Source organism: Salmo salar, chromosome ssa05, assembly GCF_905237065.1.
Source record: "Salmo salar chromosome ssa05, Ssal_v3.1, whole genome shotgun sequence".
Lineage (NCBI taxonomy): Eukaryota > Metazoa > Chordata > Actinopteri > Salmoniformes > Salmonidae > Salmo > Salmo salar.
In genome coordinates this window covers 68,620,967-68,638,927 of record NC_059446.1, presented here as the reverse complement: position 1 = coordinate 68,638,927, position 17,961 = coordinate 68,620,967, and the positions used below count along the sequence as shown (strand labels likewise).

The following is a 17,961-nucleotide window of genomic DNA, read 5'->3' as shown; positions in this document are numbered from 1 at the left end:
GCCCTGACTCCAGCTGTTTGCTTAGAAATTCTAGGTACAGTTAGGAGGCCTGCATCTTGTGACCGTAGCGTATGTGTAGGTATGTACGGCAGGACCAGGAGCAAGCCCATGTAATGCTTTGTAGGTTAGCAGTAAAACCTTGAAATCAGCCCTTGCCTTAACAGGAAGCCAGTGCAGAGAGGCTAGCACTGGAGTAATATGATCAAATTTGTTGGTTCTAGTCAAGATTCTAGCAGCCGTGTTTAGCACTAACTGAAGTTTATTTAGTGCTTTATCCGGGTAGCCGGAAAGTAGAGCATTGCAGTAGTCTAACCTAGAAGTGACAAAATCCCCACCGCACCCCCTCACGCAGCCCCACCCCCAGCCTCACCCGTGAGATGGACAGGATGGCCAAGGACAGGAAGTGCTGGGTCAACCTGTGTCACATTGCCGAGAGGGGCCGGTTCCTGTCTGACATCTTCACTTCCTTTGTGGACCTGCAGTACTGCTGGTTCCTTTTTGTTTTCATGATGTGCTACACCAGCACCTGGTTCTGGTTCGCTGGTCTCTACTTCCTGAATGTGTTTCTGCGTGGGGACCTGGTGCTTCCTCCTAATAGCAGCCAGGACCAGACCCTGGGGCAGCAGCCCTGCTACCTGGGAGTAGATGACTTCATCTCAGCCCTGCTCTTCTCTGTGGAGACACAGCACACCAACGGCTACAGCTCGCTCCCCGTCAACCCGGCCTGCCGCGAGGGCGTGTTGCTGGTCATGATCGTGGGCTCCATGATCGACGCTCTCATGGTGGGCTGCATGTTCGTCAAGATCTCCCGTCCAAGACGGGGGCAGAGACGCTGCTCTTCAGCTGCACTTGTGTCATCGCCAACCGTGACGACCAGCTGTGTCTGATGTTCCGACTGGGTGACCTGAGTGAGAGCCACATTCTCCAGCCCCTTCTGGGAGCTGGGCCCTGAACAGCTGAGGAAGCACGAGTTTGAGATCATCGCCCTCCTGGAGGGCATCGTGGAGGCCACTTGTGGGTCAAACACTCTCCATCAGTGTTCAGTTATGGAAGGAGGGAGGGAGGAGGAATGGACCCATGGACAGTGTGGTTAAGAGCCAAGTATACATGTTTACATGTTCTATTCTGGATGGGGGACTTCCACAACCAGGGCTGTAGCACTGACTCAGAGCTAGAATAACACATTGTGTAGAGTAGGGACATAAATGTTTAGTCTAAAACCAGAGCCAGATTTGGATATACAGTTTAGAGTAAAACCACGTGTTGTAATTTTGGCCAAGAATCAGATAAATATTTAGAAAAGCGAAGGATGACAAGTAGCTGTTTTGTTTTATGTTGAGTGAATACATTGGTTCCACAGGACTGTAGAAGGGCTGTGCCATGTAATTACTGTTGCACAAGATCACAGTTATCTAAACCATGTTAATTACAATCATGTGTTGTTGTTTTGTAGCAGACTGACAGATAGGCATTAACCTCTAAAAGTCTAAAAATAGGTCATTGTTTTTGATTTTGAATTTTGGACCTCTTTCGGTGTCAAAAAAATATATATAAGAAATGTATTTGATAAAATATTGAATTTGGCCTTTACTACTATATCCCATAGAAACACATTGAATAACACAATCATAAATGGCAAAAAAGACCAGTCAAAAAATAAATCATAAGGAATAAGGTTTCGAAGTGTCTGTCCTATATCTAGGACATACGAAAGCTCAGGAAATATATATATTTTACTCATATTTAACCCCTTACTTTTGTTAGCACAAAACTACCTCAATACTTCCACTCATTTGTATGAGTTACCTTCAGACAAGTCCCTTGACACTTATGTTGGTCAAAGAGCAAAACGTGTTCATGAGACTCTCCCATTTCCATAGAGTGGTCACTGGTCATATTAGTTTGTAGGCCAAACCATTCCGATGAAACAGACGTTTTAGTGAGAAGACCGATTTTCGGAATGTCTCATGGTCTGACAAACACCACTGAAGCTTGGCCACCTTCCATCACAGATGCCGAATGCAACATAGGCCGATGCGGTTGTTTGAGACGCAGCCCATACAATAAAACTAATCTCTAGTTTAAACTGACTGATTTTGTTTTTAACTATGTTACTTAGACTCTTAAGGACCAGTGGTTACAAAGAGACCGGTTATTATGAACAACCATAAGTAACAGATGCATGTTTTGGCTCATAGTGACCTCTTGTGGCAGAATATGGTAATTGGAAAAATGTAGTTCAAATTATGTATAACTTTATTAAGAGCCATGAATGGCTATGCAGCAGAAAGTATTCAGTAGCTTATTTGCAAAAATGTCCAGATGCAGTGACTGGACTGACTGTATTCCTCTCCTCTCCCAGGTATGATGTGCCAAGCGAATATCTCCTACATAGATACAGAGACTTTTGTTAATCTACTTCACTTGCTTTGGCAATGTTAACATATGTTCCCCATGCCAATAAAGCCCTTAAATTGAATTGATAGAGTAGGGGGCTTGATGTGAGCCATGCATGACCCTGGAGAAGGGCTCCTTCCGGGTGGACCTGCGTCGGTTCCACTCCACCCCACTGCAGCGCCCGCGAGCGTACACTGGTGGAGTGTACGCTCTACACACCCTCCAAGGCCGGGAGAGGGATATATATCAGGTGCTCTCAGGCTTCCACATGAACTGATTATAATCAACTAAGCTATTTTAATTTAAGATAATAAGCAACTGTAATTTTAAATGTAGAACATTCATTTATTTGTTCATTCCTATTTATTTAAGACTGACCGTGGCGTTGATTGTTTAAAGTGCTGCCTTAGCGAATGCTGCTTTTCAGATATCTTTTCAGATAGTTCAGATAAATTATGAGGATTGCTTAGACCAGATGAATAAGATGTTAGATATTGTTGTTTTATGTAAAAAAAAGTACAGTAAGTAAAATGGTAGAACACTGACACAACCTGTCAAAATAAATATTTCTTTAAAACATTTATTCTCTGAAGAGATACTAATTGCAAATACACTCTGCATGCCAGCTGCTGTGCAATTTATGCCAAAATGCATTCATACTCAAGTTCAGAGCAAATCAATGGTCTCATATCATAAAGGTTTGACAGGCTACTGTTTCTTTGTGGTTAGGTGTAACTGTGTGAGGATCTACATTCAGTACAAAAAAAGGCCATCTGCCAAATGAGTACATTGATTATAACAATACTATCATTAAAATAGCAACAGGCTAAAGCACATATACAGCACCTATAAAAAGTCTACACCCCCTTGGATTTCTTCACGTTTTATTGTGTTACAAAGTGGGATTAAAATGTATTTTTTAGGTCAACGGCCTCCACAAAATACTCTAATATCAAAGTGGAAGATTTGTGTATTTTTTTATTAATAAAAAATTAAACACTAATATACCTTGATTAGATCATTATAAGGCTTTGCATTTAGGCCAAAAAGTGTATACCTTTGCCATGTTTTTGTTGTTGCAGTATTACTTTAGTGCCTTTATGCATGTTTTGGATTATTTGTATTCTGTATATTTGTATTCTTCTTTTCACTCTGTCATTTAGGTCATTATTGTGGAGTCACTACAATGTTGTTGATCCATCCTCAGTTCTCTCCCATCACAGCCATTGAACTCTGAAGTTGTTTTAAAACCCCCAATGGCCTCATAATAACATCCCTAAGCAGTTTCCTTAATGTCCTGCAGCTCAGATCAGAAGGATGACTGCATCTTTGATGTGTCTGGGTGATTTAATACATAATCCACAGCATAATTATTAATTTGACCATGCTTAAAGATATGTTCAATGTCTGATTTGTTATTGTTACCCATCTACCAATCACTGGTCTCCTTTATGAGGCTTTCAAAAAGCTCCCTAGTATTTGTAGTTGAATCTGTGTTTGAAATTCAATACTTGGCTGAGGGACCTTACATATGTTGTATGTATGGAGAACAGAGGAAGGGGTAGTCATTAAAAAATCATGTCAATCCCTGTTATTTCACACAGAGGGAGTCCATATAAGTTATGTGATTTATTAAGACACATTTTACTTCATTCAGGCTTTGCTAAACAAAGGGTGTGAGTACTTCTGCAGCTACTATATTTTAGTCATTTAATTGTTATTAATTTGTAAAAACATGTAGAATTTTGTTTTCACTTTGACATTAGGGAGTATTTTGTGTAGATGAATGATTAAAAAATATATATACACTGCTCAAAAAAATAAAGGGAACACTTAAACAACACAATGTAACTCCAAGTTAACTTCTGTGAAATCAAACTGTCCACTTAGGAAGCAACACTGATTGACAATACATTTCACATGCTGTTGTGCAAATGGAATAGACAACAGGTGGAAATTATAGGCAATTAGCAAGACACCCCCAATAAAGGAGTGGTTCAGCAGGTGGTGACCACAGACCACTTCTCAGTTCCTATGCTTCCTGGCTGATGTTTTGGTCACTTTTGAATGCTGGCGGTGCTTTCACTCTAGTGGTAGCATGAGACGGAGTCTACAACCCACACAAGTGGCTCAGGCAGTGCAGCTCATCCAGGATGGCACATCAATGCGAGCTGTGGCAAGAAGGTTTGCTGTGTCTGTCAGCGTAGTGTCCAGAGCATGGAGGCGCTACCAGGAGACAGGCCAGTACATCAGCAGACGTGGAGGAGGCCGTAGGAGGGCAACAACCCAGCAGCAGGACCGCTACCTCCGCCTTTGTGCAAGGAGGAGCAGGAGGAGCACTGCCAGAGCCCTGCAAAATGACCTCCAGCAGGCCACAAATGTGCATGTGTCTGCTCAAACGGTCAGAAACAGACTCCATGAGGGTGGTATGAGGGCCCGACGTCCACAGGTGGGGGTTGTGCTTACTGCCCAACACCGTGCAGGACGTTTGGCATTTGCCAGAGAACACCAAGATTGGCAAATTCGCCACTTGCGCACTGTGCTCTTCACAGATGAAAGCAGGTTCACACTGAGCACATGTGACAGACGTGACAGTCTGGAGACGCCGTGGAGAACATTCTGCTGCCTGCAACATCCTCCAGCATGACCGGTTTGGCGGTGGGTCAGTCATGGTGTGGGGTGGCATTTCTTTGGGGGGCCGCACAGCCCTCCATGTGCTCACCAGAGGTAGCCTGACTGCCATTAGGTACCGAGATGAGATCCTCAGACCCCTTGTGAGACCATATGCTGGTGCGGTTGGCCCTGGGTTCCTCCTAATGCAAGACAATGCTAGACCTTATGTGGCTGGAATGTGTCAGCAGTTCCTGCAAGAGGAAGGCATTGATGCTACGGACTGGCCCGCCCGTTCCCCAGACCTGAATCCAATTGAGCACATCTGGGACATCATGTCTCACTCCATCCACCAATGCCACGTTGCACCACAGACTGTCCAGGAGTTGGCGGATGCTTTAGTCCAGGTCTGGGAGGAGATCCCTCAGGAGACCATCCGCCACCTCATCAGGAGCATGCCCAGGCGTTGTAGGGAGGTCATACAGGCACGTGGAGGCCACACACACTACTGAGCCTCATTTTGACTTGTTTTAAGGACATTACATCAAAGTTGGATCAGCCTGTAGTGTGGTTTTCCACTTTAATTTTGAGTGTGACTCCAAATCCAGACCTCCATGGGTTGATAAATTGGATTTCCATTGATTATTTTTGTGTGATTTTGTTGTCAGCACATTCAACTATGTAAAGAAAAAAGTATTTAATAAGATTATTTCTTTCATTCAGATCTAGGATGTGTTGTTTAAGTGTTCCCTTTATTTTTTTGAGCAGTATATATATTTCTATCCCACTTTGAAACGCAAAAGAACGTGGGGAAAAAATCCAGGAGGTGCAGACTCTAAAGGCACTGTAAATATGAATCAAACAACATCTAAATGTACTAAACACACATGGCTAAATGAAAATCAAGAATTTGTGCACAAACGATTGCTCCAAGTCTTATCTTGAGAGAGATAACGGCCAGACATAGATGGACACATTCATATGAAACAAGGACACATTTTTTGCTGCCTCTGAATAGTCTTGATGTTTCCTTTCCTTGTCTCTTGTAAGTGACTGACTCTTCAGCTGCAGCCATGATAGAATGGTAATAATACTTTGCTTGATAATGATAATGCTGCTGATGCTAGACATGTTTTACATTCTTTTCTGAGACCCAGTGTCCTTCTAGTGGTGGAAATATGCAATGACGTAGTCCATGCACTTTTGGAGTACATGGATAAATGCTACGGTAACTGGTGTCTTGTTACCATGTATGTAAATTACATTCTATGAGTTAGTTTCCCTGAGATGTAGTTGTTTGGTAGTTAAATGATTCTCTATTGACATTACATTTGCCTTCAAGCTAGCTCAGGTATGGCATGTGTACAGGTAGGTGCTGCTGATGGTCCAGTCTGGGGGGAAGTCCTGCAGCGGGTGGTTCTTCAGGTGTTTCTGCATGGCAGCCAGGCTGCTACAGAACTCCAGGCAGGCAGTACACTGGTAGGGTGTGGCCCCGCCGTGGGTCCGCAGGTGCTTGATCATGGCTGAGTAGTCCCTTGACCGCTGGCCACACAGACGGCACTCAAACGGCTTCTCTCCTGGGGTTGACATCGAGAGTGAGCAGGCAAGCACATACACAATGACTGACACATTGAAACACACACACACACACACACACACACACACACACACACACACACACACACACACACACACACACACACACACACACACACACACAGGGGGATATAATACCTGTGTGTACCCGGTGGTGTGTATCCAGTTGGTGTTTGAGGCTGAACCTCTTGGAGCAGCGTTTACACTGGTAGGGCTTCTCTCCTCCCTGATCTCGCCGGTGGGGCGGCAGTGACCGCTCCACCCTGAAGCCACGATCACAGTACTTACACCCCAGAGAAGTCTCACCTGAGCCTGGGGAGGAGAGAGCAACAAGAGGGGGTGGGGGTGGAATTGTAATCATTCCATGTCATGTAAATTCCTTCTTTCATTTAGTATCTTGTGATGAGTAACTTATAATTAGTTATAGTTAACTTTACATGAATATACATTATGTGTATACAGACAGAACCGTCCACTGAACATCAGTATTAATAAACCTAGCTTAGCTCCATTTCTATACTGTAATGCGTTTCGGCACCTGACTTTCCCCCTGTGCTCCCCATTGCAGCCTGTATAATTGAGCGTATGGGTTAATTGTTTTCTCACACGTCTATATTTATCAGCACAATCATTGGTGACCATTACCCGATTAAACAATAGTGTCAGGCCAGAGTGATGACCTACTAATAGCACTAAATTGTGATGTGAGCTCAGCCACATTGCATGCAGATGGATTCTCTGCAGGACAGGGGTCACACTCATGACTGTAAAGGCTCACTGTTGTCATAGCAGCAACCTTCTTCACTCAATATTTTTTGTTGTATTCATTTGTGAAGATATATTCAAAGATTACTTTTTTTTTTTAAATTACAGTGGGTATTGTATGAAATGGTATTATACAACTCTTATGTAGCCTACCGTAAATTCCGGACTACAAGCCGCAACTTTTTTCCCAGGCTTTGAACCTCGCAGCTTAAACAATGACGCGGCTAATATATGGATTTTTCCCGCTTTCAATTTTTTTTTCCAAAAAAACATTCTGTGACGTGCTCAGTTTTTTGCTGGCATGAAGCTTTCATTAGACCAATGAAATTGCCGAACGGGTTACGGTCAAACAACTTTTTTGTTTACTGTTTAGATTAAATCGAGCGCTCTCAAACTTCCCATCATTCTGATTACGGTAGTCATTTTGTCACCCTAATCATGGCAAAGACACGGAGAAATGCATGTGATGCAGCTTTCAAGTTGAAGGCGATTGATCTGGCTGTTGGAAAAGGAAATAGAGCTGCTGCACGGGAGCTTGGTCTTAATGAGTCGAAACAGCAGCGTGAGGAATTGACTCAGTGAAAAAAGACAACTAAAGCTTACTGCTAATTTTTAATTTTTTGTTACAAGCCGTGTTTCGTTAAAGACTATTTATTTTTGTTACAAGCCGTGTTTCGTTAAAGCCTGTGTAAAGTTCATTTGTTTCAATGTACCGGTAGGCACCTGCGGCTTATAGACATGTGCGGCTTATTTATGTTCAAAATAATATATTTTTTTAAATTCAGTGGGTGCGGCTTATATTCAGGTGCGCTTAATAGTCCGGAAATTACAGTAATTGTGTTTGTCACACACCTAGATAATGATACCTAAGACCTCCTTTTACCAGAGATAGTTCTATAAATACACCACATCCTTTCACAAGGTTCAAATTGACAAGAAGAACCTTGGTTTCCTCTCATCATGTACCTTTATATTTCTCTATAATCTGACCGAGGTGTGATTCTGAAGTAGAGCTGTCAGCTCTCAAGCCCTTTGGTGGCAGTTAGTGATACTGTTTTACACAGTTACTATGGGGCCCTGTAGAACACATACAGGATGCTGAAATGGGGTGGCGGGCTGGGGAGGGGGGGAAGGGATTGAGATGATGAGAGAGGGAGAGAGAGAGAGAGAGAGATGGGGGAGAGCAGGGACCAAGACCACAATAAAGTGTTCACTCCTCTCTCGCTACTATTCAGCCTGTTCTCAATTAGCTTCCTGTCCAAACCTTCCTTGGCCTCTCGCTTAGAACGCACAAACCTCTGATGTCTAAGCTTGTAAGTCCCCAATTATGGGGACTAAAATGATCAAGCATGATAAAAGTGACCAGTTGAAGTCAGTGAAACACTCATTATTCAACTAAATGTGTTACTCTTGGCTCTCCATTCAATTTGGTGGAGACAATCAGTGGAGATAATCTCGAGTCACATGAATACCGTCTCTCAGTCGTACTGTAACGAGCGAGTGACAGTGGTAACCCCATCACACAAACATAGACTGTAAAGATGTGAGGCTGACTTGACCACCCTACATAGAGAGAAAAAAGATGTAAGCTTTTTTCCCTTTGGCACTGTATCAAAACCACCAGCACATTGCAGAGCGTACTGTTTGTTCTGCCAGCTTACCGCACTGCTGCACCGCCAGCACAAAGCCACAACTCACTCACTCACTCACTCTGTCTGTCTCTCTGTTTCTGTATCTCTCTCTCTCTCTCTCTCATGCTCTTGCCCTCACGCTCACTCTCTCTCTCTTACTTTCTCTCTCCCCCTCTCACTCTCTCACTCTTTCACACTCTTTCTCTCTCATTCTCCCCAAGACACGCTTCTCTCTCTCTCTTTCTCTCTCCTTTATCTCCCCCACTCTCTCTTTCGCACTCTCTTACTCTCTCTCGTTCTCCCTCAGGCACTCTTCTCTCTCTCTCATGTTTCCTATATGCTCTGTCCCTATGACGATAGAGGTTAAGAAATGTCACTGCCATGTATCCATTAGAATATTAAGAATACAGTCACGTCTTAGTTCTGCACAGCTCCCAATACAATATTCACATTTTGAGATTATGCTTTTTGCAATGTACCCCAGTTAGAGGTCTAGTGAAAAAGAAGTGAGTGAATGTTGTGACATTACAGTACCTGAGGGGTTGGTGGTTGAGGCCTGCAGCCATGAGCTGCCCAGGAGGACCTTGCTGCAGTGCTGACAGTCCTGGGTTCTTCCTGGACGCTCCTGGGAGTATCTGGCCCCATAGAAGACAGGTTTAAAATGAGACTTTATTTAAAGGACAAGAGTCAACGTAACTGTTGTAAGGCAAACACGTGAGCATGGTGGTCACCGAACCACTATTAGATAACCCAGTTGATGTGTTGCAATGAGTGTAATGCCAAAGCAGATTGATTTGCACACCATCTTTAGACATCCTGTCCTTCTCCCCTGCCTCTCCAACCGCAGGCTATATGTACCTGTCTATTGATGTCAAACGTAAGCACCCAACTGTCGTAGGTTGGGGTTCTGAGGAAGAGGCCAGGCGTTACAATGGTACTGTATGTTCAGTGTCACATAGAAAAGGGACTTTCCACAGCATCTGACGCACTTTGTTAGCTAGACTGAAAAACCATAGGTGAATGATTTTTCAGAGATTAAAGGAAGAGTGGTAATGCTCTTTATGTGGCCCTAAAATCCACTAAATAAACAAAAGTGACAAATCTGCTACAAAGTCTGCTAGATGGTTTCCTACGCCACCTAAATGAAATGGACACAGATATCAGATAAACCTCAGAGATCAGCAACAGGAGGGAGGAGGAAGTCAGAGAGATGTTGACGACCGATAGTTTCCACACTGAAACAGGATCACATAAACACAGTTTTAAGACTACTGTGTGTGTGTGTGTGTGTGTGTGTGTGTGTGTGTGTGTGTGTGTGTGTGTGTGTGTGTGTGTGTGTGTGTGTGTGTGTGTGTGTGTGTGTGTGTGTGTGTGTGCGTGCGCGCAATGTGTATTATGGGGACCTCATACCAAATTGTAACATGTATTTCTTTATATATATTTTTTTATTTTATTGGAATGTTTGTGTTGAATTTGTTGTCCTCAGGGCTCAATGGACTCTCCTGATTAAATAAAAGTTAAATAAATAAAAAATAGGCAGACATTGTTTAATTAAGAACAGGACTGAAACAGTTTGTAACCGATCTATACTGGTTCTGAATGTCTTTCATGATTGATATTTGCAAGGGAGGGGAGAAACTAAGGGGGCTCCCCCTTTAGATACTATGTGGAAAACTGCTTTATAGAGCCTTTCAATTACACCCTACTGTACATCATGTCTCTGCATTAGAAAAGAGGAAGTAGCTTCACTGTAAAACCATAAACCAGATAGTGTGTAATGCCACCATCAAGGGACAGACCACATAACATGACTTCGGGAGCTGTTCTGTGGTTTGGACACAGCTAATAAAAATGACCATCTACATCCATAATATACATCATGTGAATATGACAGACAGGAGAGGGTTAACTGGAGACAGGGGAAACTCTGCTTGTAGGAAAGAACAGGAGAACTTTCACTCAGATCCACCCAAACAGCAATGAGTCAGATAGCTGTGTTGATATGTGTTACTTAATGTAAGCAAATTAGGGATATTCTGAACTATATTGTAGAAATGAGAACAGGGAAAGAAGGAGAAGAATGAAGACCAAAACGTCTGTAGTATAAAACCCCTCCACAGCAGTTTTACCTTTGCCCTTCCCCTGGTGCTCCACCTATCAACACTTTATCCATCGGGTCTCTTTTTCCCAGCAAATCTTGCGTCAGAATGTCCCCCAGCTCCCGAGACCCAGAGAGCAGGGGGTGGTGGTATGGATGCAGGATACCAGGGTAGCCCAGGACGGCGCTGCGTACCTGGGGCGGGATGGAGGACGTTAGCAGGGGGTACATGTGAGGAGTGGAGAGGTGGAAAGGGTATGTCACCAGGTGCTGTGAGGGTTGAAGGGAAGAGGAACTGGCTGCTAGGATGTCGTTATAGTTCAAGGCCATCCTCGTCAGGGTGTTGACTTGGTGCCACATGACCCTCGACGCTGGGGGAGGAGGGAGAGGGGGTTGGATGGTGGCAGCAGTGGTGGCGATGACACTGTCTCTGGGTGGAGCTGGTGTGGTGGTCACCAGTATGGGTGTGAGTGGCTTTGGCCTTTTTCTCTGTGGGGGTGATGAACCAGAGGAGTTATCCCTAGTGTCAGGAAGAGTGGGGTCCTTAGTGAATGTGCTGCTCTGGGGCTCCAGATCAATGGAGGGAATTGTCTGGGGATCCCCCTCTTCTGGAATGGGACTTCCTTTCAGGAATTCTTTCTCATCTCTCTCCTCTGTTATCTGAAGTTCTCTCATTTCTGTCATTTCTCTAGTTTCTTTTGTTCCTCTCACTCTTATTTCTCTCAACTCTCTTCTCTCTCTCATCAGGCACCCCAGATTTCTCTTCAGCTGGCTGCGACACTGCTCCTCCAGGGAATGCATCTCCAGGAGCTTAGCGGCCCTCAGAAGCTGGGGCAGATCATCCACAGGGACCTCCAGGGTTTCGGTGTAGGCAAAGTCCAGGACCTGCTGGAAGGTGTGTGGAGAGAGGAGCTCCAGACTACAGTGGTAAGGTTGGTCGAGGCGATCAGGCTGGTCTGAGTATGCAGCCTGCAGGGTGAGCTGATGCTCCAGGGTTTTGCTAGCGCAGGCCAGCACCAGCCGATGGGCCCTGAACACCTGGCTCTCCACTGAGATGACAGCGTCACACAGCGTCCCCGAGCGACGCAGGACATCTGCCTGGCGCAGGAAGAGGGAGTACTGGGTGTTGTGAACTCGGATCATCTTAGAGGTCTGGAGGAGGAAGGGAGGAGTGATGGGAAGAGGAGATGGGCAGGTGAATAGTAGATGGTTTAGAAACTGTTTGAGACAACGCCATTCAACCTATAGGAAAAAGGAGACAGTGAAATTATCTAAATGTGGTCATTTTTTGTAATGATTCTGAGAAATAAAAATGGTCAGATAGCAAGTTGGAAAATTTATTTGTATAAATAGGTAAATTGCAGAGATTGCGGTTGTGATAAATAGATTATATCCCACGCCTCTGGTTCTTAGTGTTTTTCCATCGATGCCAGACGTTTAGGATGTTTTCAAGCTATCAGGGGTGAGAGAAGAGGGGGTTGGAAACTCAGAGGGCAGATCATATCACCTGCTGACGTAGGTTAGGTTGATAACGTGCTGTTGGTTACTAGGGTTTTGGAAATTCATAGCCCGAAAGGGACTGACACAATGCAAGAATGACTTAAAAAGTTCAACATTACAGGAGCAATTGATATGTCGATCATGTTACATATCAATAAATATTGAGTGGCATTTCATAGTCTGCAGCATGTACTGAAATGAATCTCAAGAACATGTTGTATTAAATTATATCCATTCATGATATTATCTTTAAGTCCATTTCCCCTGAAGTCCTCGTGTAGCAATCTGGGGCTTAAAAGGTCTATGTCAATTCTGTGGTTGATGAAGTACAGCATATTTCACAGTTGTTTTTAGCATGTCTTATATCTGACCTCTGTAGTAAAAATAAGTGGTGGAGACTGTATATCTGGTTGACGTGTGGAAATGTTATGTTTCATGTCAGCTTTGAAATTCATCTCTCAGCTATACGCTCAGAAGCCACAAACCTCCTCAGAATATGACACTATGACTAATGCCAGTACACACAGGCGTCACAGACAGACGACAGGTTTGTTTGATCAACAACAACCTATAGTGTACTGTAATTTGGTTTAGATAGGCATCTACAGTTGTATCAGTGTGCTGTATGTGGTATAAATCAAATTGTGCTATTGGAACATGCAGTAGTGCGTCTTGATATGACAGGATTGTATCGAAAAAAAACGGGTCACGTCAATTTACAAAAGTGGGTTAACCGCAGTTCTGTACTATATACTGCACAATCCTACTGAACAGCAGTGGTGGAAAAAGTACTCAATTGTCATACTTGAGTAAAAGTAAAGATAACTTAATAGAAAATGACTCAAGTAAAAGTGAAAGCCATCCAGTAAAATACCACTTGAGTAAAAGTCTAAAAGTATCTGGGTTTTAAATGTACTTAATTACAATGGTGGAAAAAGTAATAAATTGTTATACTTGAGTGAAAGTAAAAAGTAAAAGTAAATGCTGTACATAAAATTCCTTTTATTAAGCAAACCACGTGGCAAGAATTTCTTGGTTTTCTTATTTACGGACAGCCAGGGGCACGCTCCAACACGCAGACATCATTTACAAACGCAGTAGTTGCGTTTAGTCAGCCAGATCAGAGGCAGTAGGGATGACAACGTGTTATATTAATAGATGCGTGAATTGGACCATATAGCTGTCCTGCCTGAGCATTTGAAATATAACGAGTACTTTTCGGTGTCAGGGAAAATGTATGGGAGTAAAACGTACATATTTTCTTAAGGAATGTAGTGGAGTAAAAGTAAAAGTAGTCAAAAATATAAATAGTGAAGTACAGATACTACAAAAAAAACTACTTACTTACAATACTGCAAAACAGGTTAAAATTGACTTTATTTTTTAACTCATTAAAACCCCCTTCATTAAAATATCCAAGTGGTCAGTGATGTGTGGTTGTGTATCCTCTGTTCTGCCCCTCCAGCTGACCTGTCTCTGAGAGAACTGTCCCATGGAGCACTTTGACACAGTAACCTCTGCTCAGTACAGTAACTCCATTTCTATCCGCCGACGGCGACAGTCGATAAGATTGAGAGTAGACATACCGGTACTGAAATGACAGCACTTTAATGTCATCGTTACTGTAATTGATGCTTAATCTCTTTCCAACACACACATAGTCAAACAAAGCTTCAGTTCCACTCCCAAAAGTATTAACTCAGTATTTTAAGTAATACATTCCTTTATTTGCTTACATATTACTAAACACCCTAAAATGTGGTTTGTTTGCTGAATGGGTCTAGAGTGAAAATACTAAAACTAACTTCTCTTCAACTATAGCACATACTGAAGGCCATGGACATCTGTTATACGATGCCTGCTGTCTCGTACTTTTGTTTGTGTATCTCTTGAACTTTTCCTGCAGCTACCCTGCTAGTACCCCTAATCTGCAGCTTTAGGAAATAATAATGACCTCTGTATTATTATAGATTATATCATATTATAAACTGGGTAGTTCGAGCCCTGAATGCTGATTGGCTGAAAGCCGTGGTATGTGAGACTGTATACCACGGGTATGACAAAACATTTATTTTGACTGTTCCAATTACGTTTGTAACCAGTTTAAAATAGCAATAAGGCTCCTCAGGGGTTTATGGTGTATGGCCAATATACCACGGCTCCACGTTGCGTCATGTCCGCGTTTTTGGTACAGTAATACTTTATAGGGTGCAAATTTATAGAACGTATTCACTGACATTAATTTGATTATTTACTGTATATTAGAGAATTGTATGAGTGCATTTAAAAAAAATAGTCATGACAGAAATGATGGTCACCCTTGATAAAGATGAGCAGAAAATACTGTATAAAATACATAATACAAATACTGAGCTATATTGTATGCTGAAAAAAAGGGGACATTATATTATTTTCTACTAATACAATTTTGCTCACAGAAAGAGATTTTGTTTAACAATAAATACTTTTCCCCCTTGAAAAGATAGGGGTCACAAGTATTATCCTCACTTTGTGAGGATGACGGCACTGAGCCTTTTTCTAAAATGTTTTATGAGATTGGAGAACACATTGGGAGGAATCTTAGACAACACCTACATACAGAATCTTTCCAGATCATTGATATCCTTCATCTGCGCTTATGGAGTGAGGGCCCTCTTCAATTCAAACCACTGGTTTTCAATGGGGTTCAAGTCTGAGATGGTCATTGCAAAATGTTGATTTTGTGGTCAATTAACCATTTCTTTGTGGATGTTGATGTGGGATTGGAGTTGTCTTGCTGGAAGATACACCTCTGGCCAAGTTTCAACCTCCTGTCAGAGGCAACCTGGATTTTGGCTAAAATGTCCTGGTACTGGGTAAATTCCATGATGCCATTGACCTTAACAAGGGCCTCAGGACCAGTGGAAGCAAAATAGCCCCATAACATTATAGATCCACCTCCATATTTTACTGTAGGTATGCGGTTCGTTTCTGTTTATCACATCCTTCTTGTGTGGCCAGAGATCTCTACTTTCATGTTATCTAACCATAGCACAATAACTCCAAGCACATATAAAATTCCACAAAGAAATGGTTAATTGACCGCAAAATTAAAATTTGCAATGGCCATCTCAGTCTCCGGACTTGAACCCCATTGAAAACCAGTGGTTTGAATTGAAGAGGGCCCTCACTCCATAAGCGCAGATGAAGGATATCAATGATCTGGAAAGATTCCGTATGGTGGAGTTGTCTAAGATCCCTCCCAATGTGTTCTCCAATGTCATAAAACATTTTAGAAAAACACTCAGAGCCGTTATCCTCACAAAGGGAGGGTGCCAGAGTATTGAAAACAGGGGTGCCAATAATTTGGACCCCTTTTGAGAAAGAAAATATTAGTTGTTAAACAAAATATCTTTCTCTGAGCAGTTGTATTAGTAAAAATAATACCATGTTCTAATATTTTCAGCACAGCTTGTATTATTTATTTTATACAGTCTTTTTTGCTAATCTTTATCAGGGTGCCAATAATTTGAGTCACCTCTGTATGTTCCTTTACTGATATCTGCTATAGAAGTAAAATGCATTATTATTATTGACATTTGCAGGTAGAAATGTTACATGCAGAACCTTTCACAACAGCTTGATCCACCATCAATGCAACCATCCATACAAACTAATCGATACACAAAGTTGAATGAGTAGACTTTCCCTGGCTATACACATATAGGACAGTACCATCATAAATCAGGTACTGATGGCGATATGATTACTGAATATCACACATACAGTAGCGGGCTACAGACAGACATTAGGCCTACAGTATGCAGGCCTCAGTATTACCACAAGCAAATCTACATATACTCAATAGCCCATAAAGCTAAGGGGAAAACCTAGTGTGCACTGACACAACTTCAACATCCTCTGACAACACATGAAAAACCAGAGGGCCTCTCCTCTACTCACATGTAAAGGCTGGAGTTGCATGCGAGGAACTTTTTGAAGCTAAAAACCACAGAGACACCAGCTAGATGACAGGATCAACAGAGAGATAGTGAAGAGAAAGAGTTAGAGAGAAAGAGTGAATAAGTGAGAGAGAGAAAGAAAGATAGAGAGAAAGATAGAGAGAGAGAGAAAATTTGTAAAATTGAGCAGAATGGCTTGGGAGACCATGCAAGGATGGAAAGTGTAGTAAAACAGAGGTGTTCAGTGCGATGGAGAGACTCACCAGTTCACGAGTGACTCAACCCACCCACTGTGGAGAGTGTCGACCCTATACGCATTGTGACCTGGCTGTTGAATGACAGGGTTGGCTGGGTGTCCGTTTAGGTAAGGGAAAGGGTGGTTACCTCTTCTCTCTTCTCAGTCCCTCCTCTTAACCTCATCTGGCCCTGATTGGTCTGTCATGGGAGCATCGGTGAGATATGATTGGTTAGTACAGTATACAGAGTTGAACTGGCAAGTTATTGATCTTGGTTGATTATCTCATTTCAAAATAATGTGTTAGGCTGAGATGGACAGATTGAAATGTAGCTACACACAGGTTATACCAGAGTAATCTCTTTAATCATATTTATGATGTTATCCTAAAAGGCACAAACATGTATTATTTTTGTCCCACTCACATCACAGTTGCAGGTTACTGAAATGTTCTAATGGGCTGAAGTACAGTGCTCAGAGAAAACCATTTGCACTTAGTTTAGCTTTGACAGGATGTTGAACGCTAGAGAGGCTTTAACAACATAGAACCAAGCTACAACCTGTCTACCTGAAATAGCACATGCATTAGCCTGATGGTGCTGCATTTCATGTGCATGTGAGATGGCTGATGTGAAAACTATGATAACTTAATGATATAGAGATGTAGGTTACTACTGTGGGGTCAATGGCCAGATCTAGCACTCTTTACAATGCATGCAGCATCTTTAGTAATACGTTATACAGTAGTAAAGCTTGGAATTTTAAGGCTCTGTTTTTCAAAGATATTTATGTTGATTAAAGGACCAGTTCAGTCAAAATTCAGTTTGTATCATATTGTACAGCTGATGAAACTAACACTGTAAAAGGGTGAATACATTTGATCAGTGTTATTTCCTGATATTTGCTGGTTGAAAATACAATCTACACAGGACCTAACAAGGTTTTGCATGGGTGGAGTTTCGTCTTGGCTGGTGACCAGGTGGTAAATTACTTAACCTGTGTGTTGTCTTAAGGGTAAAACATGTCCTGCCACTATGTTTAACAGCAGAGAAAACCTCCTAAATTATATTTTTTCAACTTGAAATTTGATTATTTTTCCTAGAGTGACCCGAACATTAGAAAAAGTGAAACATCGCCTTTGTTCATATTCCCATGAAAGCTGTACACCACCAGGGTACAAAGATTGTC

The 17,961-nt window shown here is 42.4% G+C and overlaps 1 protein-coding gene and 1 pseudogene across 3 annotated transcripts; one reads left to right on the top strand and one right to left on the bottom strand.

Annotated features, from left to right (window-relative positions):
- Nucleotides 1–377: 377 nt before the first annotated feature.
- Nucleotides 378–1,522, top strand: LOC106605580 (G protein-activated inward rectifier potassium channel 4-like; annotated as a pseudogene).
- Nucleotides 1,523–5,621: 4,099 nt separating this feature from the next.
- Nucleotides 5,622–16,897, bottom strand: LOC106605616 (zinc finger and BTB domain-containing protein 16-like). Of its 3 annotated transcripts, none has more exons than XM_045718667.1 (5): nucleotides 16,540–16,663; nucleotides 11,129–12,339; nucleotides 9,534–9,634; nucleotides 6,742–6,915; nucleotides 5,622–6,584 (listed from the first exon to the last, which is right to left on the bottom strand). In XM_045718667.1, exons 1-5 carry the CDS (start codon nucleotides 16,558–16,560, stop codon nucleotides 6,355–6,357), a joined length of 1,737 nt encoding a protein of 578 aa, XP_045574623.1. In that variant the 5' UTR covers nucleotides 16,561–16,663; the 3' UTR covers nucleotides 5,622–6,354. The 3 variants fall into 3 exon arrangements, with proteins under 3 accessions (XP_045574623.1, XP_014056927.2, XP_045574624.1); XM_014201452.2 differs by lacking the exon at nucleotides 16,540–16,663 and adding an exon at nucleotides 16,802–16,897 and having other exon boundaries at nucleotides 5,625–6,584; XM_045718668.1 differs by having other exon boundaries at nucleotides 6,250–6,584; nucleotides 6,752–6,915; nucleotides 16,540–16,665.
- Between the last annotated feature and the right edge of the window lie 1,064 nt (nucleotides 16,898–17,961).